Source organism: Cyprinodon variegatus, unplaced genomic scaffold (genome assembly GCF_000732505.1).
Source record: "Cyprinodon variegatus isolate N-32 unplaced genomic scaffold, C_variegatus-1.0 Scaffold4, whole genome shotgun sequence".
Taxonomy (NCBI): Eukaryota; Metazoa; Chordata; class Actinopteri; order Cyprinodontiformes; family Cyprinodontidae; genus Cyprinodon; species Cyprinodon variegatus.
In genome coordinates this window covers 1,485,092-1,500,336 of record NW_015150457.1, presented here as the reverse complement: position 1 = coordinate 1,500,336, position 15,245 = coordinate 1,485,092, and the positions used below count along the sequence as shown (strand labels likewise).

Here is a 15,245-nt window from a genome sequence, read left to right as displayed (position 1 = left end):
ATTCCACGTGACACATGTATGTGGTTGGCAGGCCTGAACATAACTCACTCTTTTATTTTTTTTATTTTAATGTGTGTACAGTCTAGGACACCGATAGCTTTAGGAAGTCCTTGATCAGAAATGAAAGTAGTTCAGCTGTTCCAAGGTTTCTCTTGTTATGTGTAGCCTAATTTATGTTACCTTCAATGCTATTGAGTCCCTCCTTGATGTAGTCATTCATTTGTGGCTGGTTAAGGTTAGGAGGATGTGCTGATTCTTCTAATGCTGAACACTTTTGAGGGTGCAGCAAACAATACATTTGCTAAGATTCTCAGCAACTCCTACCTTATACAGGAACATACCATAAGCCAAAAATCTGAGCCAAGTACACACGTCAAAGCAGCTGGCAGAGGTGGCAGATGTCATCCGCAGAAAAACACTCTTTATTATCTAAAATGTCATTCAGTCCATGGAAAAAGAAGACGTGTATTTGGAGCTACTTTTATTGGCTGACTTTACTGACAACATCTTTGCTTCTTTATCAGCCATTTCTCTAATCCCCACAACAAATTAATAGTCTATTAAATGTCTTTCTGTATTATCAGAGTTTTAATATAGGCTGATAAAAAAAAAAAAAAAAACACAAAACAATAGATAAGAAAACAATATACTATACGATAAAACTCACTAGTTTCTGATCGCTATGTGTCCACTGACTGACCAGCTAAGGCCCCAGGATTAACTAGTGTGATGGTAGTCCCGGTCTGGAGTAGGCTAGCTGCACAGAATCAATCACCATGGGAACTCATGGCTTACTGCTTTTGTGAAACCGAGTCCACACTAAATTACACTAGGATGTCTGTAAAATCCCGGCTGAATTTGCTGTCCTGGTTTTGTGAAACTCTCAGAAAACATAAGTGACCAACATGATGGTGTATAACAAGAACCCAAACAGAAATGAGGGGAAAGTCTTAACACTGGGAGGTTGGAAAGGGTTAATCAAATTTACAGAGGGATCAACATCTGTGTGGACTGGAAGAGCTAAAGGAAGATGGTGAAAATTAAAAAATAATGGACAGAAGCAAACAAGGAAATAAAAAATAAAACCAGGAAAAAAAAGCTAAACATAAAACATGAAAACCAGACCCAATGGCTGTGTCCGAATGTCTGCCCTAAAATGGTGTAACCACTATATAGGGCACTATATAGTTGTTACACCATTTTAGATGACTGTCTGAATGTCTAGAGGATGAAAAAGTAGTGGACTCGAAATTTCTCACAATGCACTTTGAAAAGTAATGATCATCCATGGTCCTGGAATGTTTTGCAAGGGGAGCTCTCCTTGCAAAGCATCATGGGATTTGCTGTCATAGCGGCCCGCTGTCAGGTACAAATAACAAAGATGGTGCAGGTACCATGCGGGGAGGCAGAGTTGGGTGACCAATGGGGAGCCAAAAATAAGGATCATCTGTCCGAACGGTTATTTGAGTTCACTATATAGTCGCCGCTCTATATAGTGATTAAGGGATTTAGGAGTTAGGGCGGACACATCCAATGTCTCATAACAGTAATGATACCTTGAATGTAATTAGCTTAACTGATTCAGGTCAAAGATTATTGTCTGTTACAGAATTTGATGTTTTACAAACACAAAGGTTCACATGTTTATTTTTAGGTACATCTCAATACTGATTTAATTCAGCATCCATTTTTATTAGAGCATATTGTTAGCATTTTGATATTTAGTCTGCTGCAGTGAAGTCCATTAAACCGCAGTGTCAAATTTTCACAATAATCACTCAATAAATCTGAAAAACTGCATGTTAGATCCCATAGCTGCCAATAGAACTACAAATATTAAAAATAACAGAGGGAAAACTGAAAAAGAAGTTGGTCGTCTTAACATTCTTAGTAAAGCAAGGGGAATTCTGAGCTCATAAAAGTTGTACTATCTAGTAAAAATTGTAATCGGATTTGCGCTGTAATTTTTTTTTCTCCTTCTTTTCAAACTTTCTCACAAAAAGCTAAATCATACCAGCTAACCATGGGGGTAGGAAGAGGCCTATTGTTCCAAGCAGGCACACAATAATGAACATCCACAGGAAGATCCGATCAATAACCATGGCAACGTACTTCCAGTCCTCTTTCACCTGTGGAATAAAAGAGAAACAGTGGGAGGGAAGAAAAAAATCAATAAAAGAGAAAAATGCAGCTTACTGAATAGACACATTTTATCAGGTAAATCTATCTTGTTTGTAAACTGGCCTTTTAACTGCCTTTAGGTAGAGTAATAGTTTCTTGAACGTGTCAGTTCAGAGACTGTTTCTCACTATTCTCTTAATGCAGAGATTTATGGTACACGGACAGTATCAATCCTCTCAGGAAAAAACTCTGAAATTGCTGGTCTTTGCTCTCATTTGTAGTTTTAAAATCCCTTTATCCACATATAAAATCAGGCACAAAATGGAGTTTATAACCCTGCTTTGTCATTGTTTTCGAAATGGCTATTTAAGTTGGCGTGGTAAGAATCTTATTTTTATCCTTTCCTGAGTTATCAAAATCTTTCTTTTTTAAATGTTTTTTAAATCTGTAGAAACATTTGCTAGTTGCTTGTCTTTTTAGAAAGATCTCAGTCTACTCCTAAAAATATCTTCTGTATTGATGCATAGTTTGTAGACCACAAAATGCACCAAAAAAGAATTCTTTAATTTGTCTAAGGCTCTATCTATCTATCTATCTATCTATCTATCTATCTATCTATCTATCTATCTGTCTGTCTGTCTGTCTGTCTGTCTGTCTGTCTGTCTGTCTGTCNTATCTATCTATCTATCTATCTATCTATCTATCTATCTATCTATCTATCTATCTATCTATCTATCTATCTATCTATCTATCTATCATGAATTCTGTTTGTCCTATTTTACCTTAATATTTTTGTGTGAATTTTTAAAATATTGTAATTATGTTATCAGTTTATTGTTAATATAGTAGCAGCTGAAGAATCAGGCTAGTTAGAACCTTCTGCCTAAGAGTATCACTGCTGCCGCTCTCTGTTTTGGGGTGAACCCCTCAAACACACACATCCGACGGAACCCCTTCTAGCTCCACCTCTTCACAGGTGCTACCAGGTACCATCTTGGTATAGAATTAGGTAGTGACTAAAATATGAACAATGTTCTGGATGGTCAAGGTAAAAATCCTTTGACTCATACAACCATACAGTTTCTGAGTGCAACATGCTACCTTTATAATCTAAAATGGCGAATTTTCTTAGTTTCAAAAGAGGTGTTGTATAATTACCATAAACTTTATTATTTTTATCTTAATTGACTGCTACTTTAAGATGAGATGAAATTGTAGCATTGTGGTAGATATGAGAAGCAATACTTACACTAAAGTCTATATCTTCAGCTCTCAGGTGGTCTGCAATGTAGTGGACCCCTTGTAAAGCACGCATTACGCTTGGAGAAAGTATGAAAGGTGACTCTGACACCGAACTGTCCCCTTTAGAGGGTTTCTGGGTTGAGTTGAGCCTGGCTGCTGTTGGCTGTCTGGTTAATCCTGCAACACCATCTTGCAAGTCTTGGCAGTTCTGGCTTTTTTTCTGTTGCATTGGAGGACTGGACTCTGGAGGTCTTGGAGACGGGGGGCGGAAAGAGAAATATGATGTCAGTGTTCCAAGCTCTAAATCCTCATAACTGCTTCGCTCTGGGTTTTTCAGCTTTTTCAGGCTTCCTTCTCTCATCCAGGTGTATGAGGTGCTAATGCAGTGGCTCGATTCGTACCCCGCTATTTGAATTTGTCGCCGTTCTGCTGCTATTTCCTGTTGGAGCAGCAGCAGCCTGCGGCGCCGACCGTCAGGCGCTGGCCTGCGCATGAACAACCAGCGTGGGATCAGGTCCAGAAACACGGAGTGAACCCAGCGGGGCATCTTGTGAGTGCTGGGTGAGCGATGGTGCACATTAAGCACAAATACAGTGATGACAATTGACAGGGTGACAAAAATCATGGTGAAGAGGAGGTACTCGCCGATGAGAGGGATAACGAGAGATGTTGAGGGTATTATCTCTGTTATGAGCAGGAGAAACACAGTAAGGGATAAAAGGACTGAGATACATAGAGTGATCTTCTCCCCACAGTCAGAGGGCAAGTAGAAGACTAAAACAGTGAGACAGGAGATCAATAAGCAGGGAATGATGAGGTTGATGGTATAAAATAAGGGAAGTCTTCGAATGATGAAGAAGTAAGTGATGTCTGGGTAGATCTCATGGCAGCAGTCATATTTCTTTGTGTTGTATGTTCCCACAGCATTGATGATTGCCCATTCACCACTCTCCCAGTAGTTGTTAAGATCCACAGTGTTTTCTATCCGCTCCAGGTCGATCTTGGCTTTGTCGTAGGTCCAGGAGCCAAATTTCATTTTACAGTTCTGCTGATCAAAGGGGAAGAAGGTAACGTCGATACTGCAGGAGCTTTTGTAAATAGCAGGCGGGACCCAACGCACTTTACCGGTGTGGAAGAGGTGAGCTTTGGTCATATGGGTCACAGCAAACTCCCCATCAGCACTAGAGGAAAAAAAATATTACAAAGCAAATGCAACATTTTAATACAAAGGAGGGAAGCAAATTTGAGGAAAAAGACATTATTACCGGTAATAGAAATCTATTTTATCCTGGGAAATGTCATGAAAATGCTTCTTATTTTAAAACCTATGTACTATTCTAATAGTTATAAGAGCTTATGTTGAGGAGATGCTATCATTTAATCAGTTTCACCACTTTAATTTTCACAGACTGATTAAACTGATTCAATGGAGCGGAACTCGCATCACCAACCTGCTTGATTTTAATCTCAGAGAAATAACTTTAGGGGCAGGGAATGGAAATTAAAGGTAGGATTTTATTTGAAAATAGTTCACTTATGAAAGCTGCCCTCATTTTAAAATGAATAAACTTCAACATATTAAGAAATAAGCTCTTCAAATAGCATAATATCCGAATAGTATTCAACTTACTACACCACTAGATGGCACTATGCACGTATCAAAAACCTTCAAACAGATTAGTTTTGAAAGGGAGTTTTTGAAAATAAATAAAACAAGCTGTTTCATAGGTGTTTTGATTTCTACAAATGGTATTTGAATAGCAATATCAACCATTTAAAAGAAAACATTAAAATGTAATATTATTCTATATATGTGATTACAGTTAATTATAAAATGTAAATAAAACAAAGGTAAATACAAAGTGAAATAGATAAGATACTTGGATGTTTAAGGTTATTGTTTAAACAAAGACAAAAATAATAGCTAATGCGATTTAGAAAAGATGTTATTACAGAACAATAGAAAGTGGAAGCTAAGTCACCTTATATACATAGAGCTGCAAGAAAAATAAATAATTTTAAATATTGGTATCTGGTTAAACACTGAGTCTGTAATTAGATGTAGCTTAAATATAAATATTATGGAGTCGGTTTTGATAAAACTAGAATCCGAGATCACACCCCTTAAAATTGTAACCATTAATTTGGATTTGATATAGTAGACCAGTCCAAAATCTTCTCAAATTTGAAGTGAAAGGAAAATGCTACAAATTTCTTAAGACTTTTACAAACATAAATCTAAAATGCATGTGCCTTACAGTAGTATTTAGTATTCACAGTATTTTATCAAAAGTAATAGTAAATAGGGCTGTATAAAAACCCATTTACTCAAATTATTAAATTCGTATTTGCATTTAACAAGAATTTATGTTCTTATATTAATTAATAATCCAGTAAGCCTTAACAACACATATTTAACATACCTGTTTATGGTTATGGGTATATAATAAAAACAAATCCATCCAAAACAAAAAGTTCTCATGGGAAAATGAGAATGGAAAGGGAGCTTAGACTTACTTGTTATAAAGGACTATATCTGGTACCCATATGAGCTCTGATGGAACTCGGATCGATGTTACGTTGTCATAGTCTGATGGCCTCCAGCGAAGTTTGTAGTCATTCCACTCCTGGGAGGGACAAGCAGAAAATTATGTGATCTTTGAATTTTTATTTCACTATAAATTTGGTATAGAAGGTTGATACAGTTCTTAGAAAGAATGACAGATTAAAAAGTTGTAACCTGTTTTAGCCACACATTAGTAGTCATCATTTGATTCTTTTCATCCTAAAAAGCAAAAAAATAGAATAAAGAAAAGATGGGTTGAGAGTAGTTTAAAATATCAGTATAAGCTTGAAGCATTGCCGAGCTAGACATGCTAGATTGTTCATTGGACAGCATCTCTGTAAGTCAGAACAAACTGCCATAGTATGGAGTCAGTATTCTGCCAAAAGTCCACGATAAATACTCCTGTGAGCAGTTTACTTCATACAGACGCTCATTAACTCTTTCTGCTACATGTTACATGCACAAATAGAGTACCATGGGGCCTTAATTACATCACACACGAGTGCTTGTTTCTTCTCTGATCATGTGTGGTTTGATTTCCACTCCCTGTTTCTGTGCACGCATGTCAACTTTTGACACTTTGAAAAGATTACCGACCCGACAAAGCAACCTGCCTGTGATTGGCTACTAGCACTGATGTGTGTAATATACTGGGGGCCAGTGATACTCTATTTGCACATTTAACATGCAGAACATGAGTATGAGGAGTATTTCATATGCGTCTCTATGAAGTAAAGCTCCTCATAGAGCATTTACACAGACGCCATACAGTAAAAAGAAAGAACATTCAATTGTATAGATCTTCATATTTGATACAGATCCAGGATTTTTTGCATGTACTTCTTGAACAAACTACTTTTTTCAGGTTTAGGTTCATTTCTACATTAGAAATATAAAACTAATATGCGCTTTCTTTTAATTGTGACTGCAATTACTTATCATTAGATTTAAAAGCAGCACCTACAGTTCTAAAAATTGATCAAATATAGTTCAGTACTTCCCCCATTACATCCTGCATTATTTTTAAATATGGAGATCCTTTAATCTTTTGATTGGTACTTATCTATTAGGCATTTTTGGGGAAAGTATTTTCCATTAAAACAACAAGATAGTTTTAATCATTTTGTAACAATTATTAACACAATTTTTTCATATAATACATAGTTTAAACTTACCACATCAATTAGCTGCGCAATGGACAGTCCAAACTTGACAATGACCACATCAGAGATATTTGGCACAGGTCTTGACCACTTGTTGTAACCAGAGAACAGCGTCTTAAAGAGCTCATCTTCTGCATGAGAGTGGGTCTTGACATGACCAAAAACTGTGGAAAATAAGATAACTTTAGTTGCCTAAAATGTTTTTTGTTCATAAGTTCATAAGAATATAATAATCATGATATTGTTCTATTATAGTTTCTAAATTAAATACAATCCTTAACTGCTATGTATATCAATGCACTTAGTCTGTATTTGCACTTATTCCTTATTAATTTTTCATTAACACAAACATTCCAATTAAATGGACAAGCATCCATCCAACCATTTTCTGTCACGCTTCATCCCTGCTGGGGTCAAGAGGGGTGCTGGGGCCTATCTCCAGCTGTCTACGGGCGAGAGGTGGGGTACACCCTGGACAGGTCACCAGTCCATCTCAGTGCAGACAAGCATTCAATAGTGGACAAATGAATCGTAATGGCATTCTTTCCTCATTGCTTTCTCTTCTATTCAACAACCACTTGTTAATCTTAGGCATTATTTTTGGTCTTGGTGAAGAAAGTGCCAGAGCTGGGAAAATGGGGGTGTTTCATTACAGAAGTAAACATTAAACATCTAAGAAGTCCTTCTGCTGTGCTATTGACTTTTTTCCCTCTTTTGTTTTTAACATCTTAACAGATCTATTTTTCCAACTTTCACATGCTGAAATGTAGAAAAGAAGGTGAATGCTCTATATTAACAAAAAAAGTTGATATTTATCTATATCTGCTGCTTCTCACAGTGGATTATATTCTTAATTTGAGTTCCTGACAAATTTACATCTTTTTTTACATCAATTTACTACTATAAGCTGAGTAACTGTAGAAAAGCATGAAGTTTGATAGGTTTTTTTTTTTTTTTTTAAGGCTTAGGCATTGGATAATATTATAAAAGCCTGTCTATACGGTGCCTTAAAATCATTTTTTTTGCCACATTTCAGCCACAAATATTCATGTATTTCATTGGGATTTTAATGAGACAAAACACAAAACAGTTTATATTTGAGAACCTGAAAGAAAAGCATATTTTACAAATAACAATCTACAAGCTAAATAAAACATTTTTATTTAGATCCCTTCAATTTAATGCTGCTAAATAAACTCTACCTTCAGAGGTCATCTAATAAGTAGATCAGAGTCCACAATTACAAAGTTCAAGTTGGGTTTAAATCCACTTTTTTGTGTGGTAGCCACAGAGGTTAGTTATATTAGAGAAAAAACAGCATTAGAAGGACCAGATAACATATTAGACAGTTTATGCATACAGTTTAAAAATGAAAGACAAAATAAGCTTTAAAGGTATAGTGGAGGGTGTTCTTTTTCCGGGTGGTGTTATTCCAAATTGTCAATCATTCTGGCGACATGTTTCTGCATATTTGCACTTTCAGGTGTATATGTGCGTTGAGCTATGGTTTAAGCCAGTTGTTGAAGCTCGCCTTTCTCACAGCAGTTCTTTGAAAGCTTTTAGAAGAAAGAAGCAAGACCAGAGTGTTTTTGGGAGATTCTTTCACATGATGGCGTACACTGACAGCACAGTTTGGGCTTCCCACTGATGCCTTGGTTGCAAAGTTTCTACTCAACAGGTAAAGTTTGGCATGCTATTTTGGAGAAATCCATTTAGCATCACTGCTTGTAAAACGAGGAGAAATGTACCTGTGCATCCTCTCGCACAAGTTTAATAGGCATTCCCTCACAGCATTCCCTCACTTTTATTTTAAGTGGAGAATAAGGGTATTTTCAAAAATTCTCAAAAATCCTCCACTACACCTTTAAATTAGGGTTATCTAAATAAACAAGGCTTTTGGTCTTCGAACATCTCTCAAAGATCTGCTCCATCATCCAAACATGGAAAGAGAGTAGAGACAAAAATGCAACCAAGAAGTTCAACAAAAATCTGAGGGAGCTGCAAAGATACATACTATCTCTTAACAGAGCAAGAAGAAAGCCTATTGGATAAAGAAATTTACAAGAACTAAATTTGCAGCTTTGAACAAGCTATGTAAGGGAAGAAAAGAAACACGTCAAAGTCAGTGATTTGGGGCAGAGAAAACCCAAAATCGAGCGTTTCGGCCAATATGCTAAAGTGTTACATGTTAAGGAAAAATACTAACAGCACATATGACTGTGAACACACCACCATGCTGGAACAAGGTTGGGGCAGTGTAAAGCTGTTTAGATGTTTTTGCTCAGCTGAGGAAAAGGAACACTGTCAAAGCTGATAGGAAAATCTATTAATTTAAACACAGAGTAATTCTAGAAGAAACCAGTTAGACTGCAAAAAACTTTTACCTGAACCAGAGATTTACCTCCTGTCAGGATAATGACCCAAAATATCCAGTCACAGCCACATCAGGATAACATGATCTGCAGGTAATGTGTTTTCCCTTTACCTTTAATGGCTTCTTACTGTACCATTTCATAAATTTGTGTGGAGTAGTAGTTAATTTTGTGTCTTTTTCAGCTTCCCTTGTGTTTTTTGTGTTTATAAAGTCACCTTCCTTCTGTTTACCTGACTTACGTCTTTAACTTCACAACATTGCCCTGATTGTCACCTCTTGTTCTCATGCCAGTCATTAACTCTCCCAGTGGTTAAATGCCTGTCAGTTTCCTCGTCCCCCCGCCAGATTCCCTGTTTATCTATGTCCATTCATCACTGACTGCTTCCCCTCGCCTGTTTTCGTCCTGATAGTTCCCCTGCGTTCCAGTTGTCTGCTGTTCCTTGTCAGTTCATGCACTTTTGTAGAGGTCCTTTCCTTAAATAAACAATGATAAACAACATGAAAATCTACTTGTGTTGTCTGGTTCCAGCTTTATCATCACAGCCTTGTATGACATGGGATGCTTTACAAAGTATGATCATATGTTGGACTGGCCCTGACATATGTATACCTGAATTTAATTTGTAATCTGTGGACAAACCTGAAAATAGATGTTCATACTGTAGATGTCCTATACAAAATCTGAATCTCTAGAAACAGATTGCAAATAAGAGCAGTTTTAGCCTTTAGATGAAAACAAACAAACTCCAAAAGATTTATAGCTCTTACTACTACAAAAGCTGGTGCTACACATTACTGACCTGTGAGGGATGGGGTCGCCGTGGTTACTAAATAGAAATGCTCAGATCACTGTAGGACAACTAATTATCTTTCAATGAAGGATTTTTCATTATGCCATATCTAGTGTTTTTCTGTAACATCTATCACATAAAACAGCAGATCTCATTTTTGAAGTAATTATAAGTGCATAATGTTTGAAGGGATTAAAATATCCTTAGAAAAATCAAGTGGCTCTTAACCCTGTATAGGGCATTCAGTGAAAGACTTTAAACATCTAAATTTCAAGCAAAGAGTACACGGCAAAAAACAGAAATCTAAGTAAGTCAGTTTTTCTTAAAATAAGTGAATTTTTTATTGAACTGAGCAGATAAGTAAGATACTTTGCAAATGGAATAAGAAAATTTACATTTAAAACAAGGGAAAAAATGCAGTCTCCCAGTTCAAGAGCATAATATCAAATAATCTGATTTTAAGGATAAAAATGCTCTTTCAGCTGCAAGATTTTCTTATTTACCTACTCAAATTAAGGGTAAATACACTTATTTTAAGCCATTTTCACAAATTTAAAGATCATTTTTGAAATGTGTTATTGGAATCCAGGACAAGACCTTATTACCTTTGTAATGTTCATATTTTGATGGCATAAATGAATGTCAATGTAATTACAAGAAACGCCAAGTTGCCCGTATATATTAGGAAAATAACAAAAGTGCTTCTATAAGAAATTCAATAAAAAAACATGATGATAAAATCAGTTACTGCCATATAATTTAACCAAGTTGTCCGTGCAGGAAAACCCAGTGGAAACTTTAAATGCTGCATAAAACTACTGACATTTAAACAAAATGCTCTTCCAAAATAAAGATAATGGTCAAGGAGGTGTTTTAAAGTATCATAAATCATGTAAAGGGTTTTAAACTACTGTGGGCGCATCCGTTGCCTTTGTTTGTTAATTCTAATCTGACCAAGAAGATCCCAGCTGAGCCTTCTTATCAGGTCTCTTGACTGACCTGGTGAAGTGCGTACATTTGTCAGTGCTTCTGAGAGAGACCAAAGGAGGGGCTAAACATAAAGGATCCTGGGCACCATAGATCAAAGAACCTCCTGGCAGTGGAGTCTTGAAATGAGATGACACCTTCTGAATCCAACAAACTGGGTTCAGAAGGCTGGATGCCAGCCAGGCCTCTTGGCCAGGTCTATAAAACACTGACTGGTTTGGAGAATCGAGTCAGCAGCTTCCTCAGCCAGAGGCGCTCTTGGTAAAATTGGGCTGTCAAGTGCTCATAGTAAAAAGTTAGCAAAGGAACAACATGCACTTGCATCAGGGAAAGAAAACAGTAAGGCTTAAAGTAAAAAAATCCTTACTTAAACTTGGTGGCAAATGAACCAAAACCAGATCATGTAGATTTTGAAGCAGTAAAAAGCTAAATAAAAAAAGGATAGAGATGCAAACTTTTATAATGTTTTTTTTCTTTTCTAGCCTTTCTTGAGTAAGCTTTTGCAAATGCTTGGTCTTTGCAAAGTGCATTCTTGTGAAAATGTATATACCAGTAATTGATATACGTAGAGCAGTTTTAATTGTTATGAGAAAGAGTGTTTGCTTGCTCTAATGTCAATCACACTTTATAGATGAATTTCAAGAAATATCTTACAAAGTATTTCAATACATGAATTCCTGATTTTTTTTTTTTTTTACCTGACTGTTGCTAACTGGTACAAGTTTTCTGCTGCGCACATACATATATTTAGTTTAGGTTAAATATTTTCTGAAAATCTTCACAAATCTATTGCTATGTTTATTGGGATTTTTCCAAATATCTACAGAAAGAATTTGGTCCCACTTTACATTACAATCAATGGAAAATTGTATAAAAATTTTTTACACAAAACGTACAATTGTATAGGTAGTATATACAGTTATGTATGCTCTAGTCCTTCCTGGCCTCAATACTTAACTTAAAAAGACAAAAAATACCATCCATCCATCCATCATCCTTCATTCGCCAGCCAGTGGAGGAGTGGCTTTATTGATATCTTTATGCTTTGTTAATTTTTTCTTTTTTCAGTGTCTGTTAACTGAACAAACATGCCATCTAACCTTTAAATCAGATTAGCTGTTGCTGTCAAGAATGTCTCCCAAGTTTTGGTTTGCAGTCTTTAGCTTTAAATCAACTATGCCAGAGTACAGATTTCATCAGAGGAAATAAAAACAAAAAAAAACAAAGAGGACAATATGTTGGCCAAATTGACACCTCAACCTGTTGAAATAAATAAAGCACAATGCAACTGTGCAAGGACACTATCTACTCCAATAGCTAATTACAGTAAGATCATCCTTAAGGAAAATAACATGATAAATACACACAGACTTTCTCAGAGGAGAGCTTGGAACTACTTCATGGTCAACTAAAATATTTGTAATTATAAATATGTTCTTTTCCAGTCTGCAGTAAAAACTAAAGATTTGGATTTAGCCTCTTCTACTTGAATATTAGGGGAGAAAAATCTATATCAGAACATCCTTGATGCTACTTACTCTTGCAAAATATATGTACAATTTATTTAATAGATACATAATTTTATGTATGTAACAAAATATCAAAAATAAAATGATATAAAAAGGCGTTCATGTAGAACATTTGGTAAAATGAACATATGGCGACACAAGTTTCATGAAATTTTAGAAAATAGGTACACTATAAAATATGTACCTAAAAAATAATTTTATGTTTAGTGGTGTTTATTGAACTGGCAAAAGTCTTTAGTGCAGAATCAGTGATTTGATTGGTTTTAGGGCAAACCTACAGTAGAACTGTGGAGGAATGTTATTTGGGGGAAAAAATAAAATCATCGTAATTCACAGGTTTTGGTACCTTAAACTAAGTTTTTATTTACAGGCTGATGTCTTCTAAATTCCCATTTAAAGTTACAACGTGAAAAGAAAGCAGCGCTCACCTGAATGACCCAGAAGCAGCGTCCAGAAAATGACCGTCCCTCTCAGGAACAGGTGGATGGAAATCATTTTGCGCTCTTTTGGAAAAGAAAAGTCCGTCCTGATCACAGAGGAGAGCGGAGAATGTCTCGCCCGTCACAGTCCGCTCCGTGGGAGACACATGTGTCATCTTCACAGCTGGGATGCATATCAAGAAAACTGCACAACTGCTGCTAGAGGGAGAGGAGAGAGTTGGAAAGCACCAACTACTGCATTGTCTCTAAGGTTGAGTTGATGTACCTTCGGTCACATCTGAAGTGTTGTGTTGCTTTTCCAGATTAAACCTGCAATTTTAGAAAGTTAATCATAAGGAAACGTGGAAAAAATATCCATGTTTGCGCCGGTGCCAATCCAAACTGATGCGCATTTTACGCACGCTTCCGACGTTCTTCTTTCTAAGCTATAATGACTGAGAATTGTTGATGTGGACAGAGGTGGGTCCAACCAGCAGGGAATGTGCGCTTTTATTTGGCAGGACATCGCGCACAGCAAGATCCCTCCTCCTTTATTCTCCTTCTCATTCTTTCTTTCTCTCTCTCTCTGTAGTTTAAACACATACATTCCCAAGCTCTGTACAAAGCAGAGACTAATAGAACAAATAAAAGCATTCAAACGAAATAAGATCACTTAATAAGCATAAGAATTATGCAAAAGGGAGGTTATTAACAAGCTTTCTTCTCCCTCTGTATGAAGGACTATCACGTTTCATTTAATTATGACTATCTTTGAAATATTTTGGGTCATGTGGCTGTTATGACGACCTGTTGGAGGTAGACAATGTTTGTTTTTTCTTCTTTTTTTTTAAGCAGACCTCACAGTTTCTTCTCACTGGAATAGTCTCTGTCAGACCAGGGGTGCAGAAGAAGCTTTTACTGGCTAAATGATTCATTTATTTAACTTTTTTTGTTTTTCATTATTGTTTTTTAGCTTTTGTTTATAGCACTTAGAACTACATATGTCATGTGATTATAAGTGCAAGTTATCATTGTTATCATTGTCATTATTATAGGTATTAATAAATTTGTTCGTTAGTGTTATCTCTCTCTTTCTGACACAGTATTTTTGCTACACAATTTTACAATAAAGTAGACTGAAAAATCACTTTTGAATCCAAAACACTAGAAAATGTTCACTTATAGCTTTATGCCACATATTTTCCCCTTTTAATAAGCCTTCCTTAACTTTAAGAAGCTGAGTTTGTTTAACAATATTTCTAGTGAAGGCAGCTAGAGGGCAGACTAAGTAAATTAATATCTTTGGAGACGATTTAGTCCTTCAAATGTTTGGAGAAACACAAAAACTGCATAATATAGGTACAAGAAAAATAAATCAACAAAGATGGTTTATCTGAACAAACATTATATATAGTGTTAATACCAACACACAATGTCTGAGAAACCCCCTATAAGTGCTCCTTTCTTGAAAATGTTCTTATCCAGATCCGAGAAAACCAAGGATAACAACAGTTTTTACATTATCTCCTCCATGTTGTGTTTTTTTTAAATAAATATAGAAGGTGAACTTTCATAGAATTTTGAGAATGGAGGCCTTATTCTAATATTTGATTTGATTTCCCCTAATCAAATCAACAACAAATGAGCAGGCTGTACCTTGTCTGAGTAATATCTAATACCTCTATATTTTTTTTTCAGATTTTGGCAAAACTTAGCCACTCACTCCAATGTTTTATATGAGCAATTTAAAAATGTATGTACAGCCTTGAAGCAGGACCTTTCAGTGGTCTTTTATACGTAGATCCCCAATGAGATTTATTTGACACCATTTTAATAAACAAAATATCATATCTCTGTTCATTTAGGATTAATGCAATTCTTAAGCCATTCAAGGAAAACATCCCCTTACCGTAGCATAATGGTGCCACCACCATGCTGTCACCTTGGAGACAGTGTGTCATGGATGATATTAGTATTCTCCTTTGTATTGTGCAGTTAAAATAATTTTATATTGGATTCATCTGATATTAAAGAATTCTTCCACAAATGTATG

The 15,245-nt window shown here is 35.9% G+C and overlaps 1 protein-coding gene across 1 annotated transcript; it reads right to left on the bottom strand.

Annotated features, from left to right (window-relative positions):
* Window positions 1-1,215: 1,215 nt before the first annotated feature.
* On the bottom strand, window positions 1,216-13,649 carry LOC107082852 (neuronal acetylcholine receptor subunit alpha-2-like). Its single transcript, XM_015371738.1, has 6 exons — window positions 13,202-13,649; window positions 7,105-7,256; window positions 6,104-6,148; window positions 5,881-5,990; window positions 3,371-4,544; window positions 1,216-2,129 (listed from the first exon to the last, which is right to left on the bottom strand). The coding sequence occupies exons 1-6, from the start codon at window positions 13,266-13,268 to the stop codon at window positions 2,004-2,006; spliced, it is 1,674 nt and encodes a 557-aa protein (XP_015227224.1). The 5' UTR covers window positions 13,269-13,649; the 3' UTR covers window positions 1,216-2,003.
* Between the last annotated feature and the right edge of the window lie 1,596 nt (window positions 13,650-15,245).

Coding starts and splice junctions, on each gene's coding strand:
- LOC107082852 (XM_015371738.1), bottom strand. CDS start 13,268: ATGATTTCCATCCACCTGTTCCTGAGAGGGACGGTCATTTTCTGGACG. Junction 7,257..13,201: donor GCTGCTTCTGGGTCATTCAG/GTGAGCGCTGCT, acceptor TATTTTCCACAG/TTTTTGGTCATGTCAAGACC. Junction 4,545..5,880: donor GATATAGTCCTTTATAACAA/GTAAGTCTAAGC, acceptor TTTTTCCTCTAG/TGCTGATGGGGAGTTTGCTG.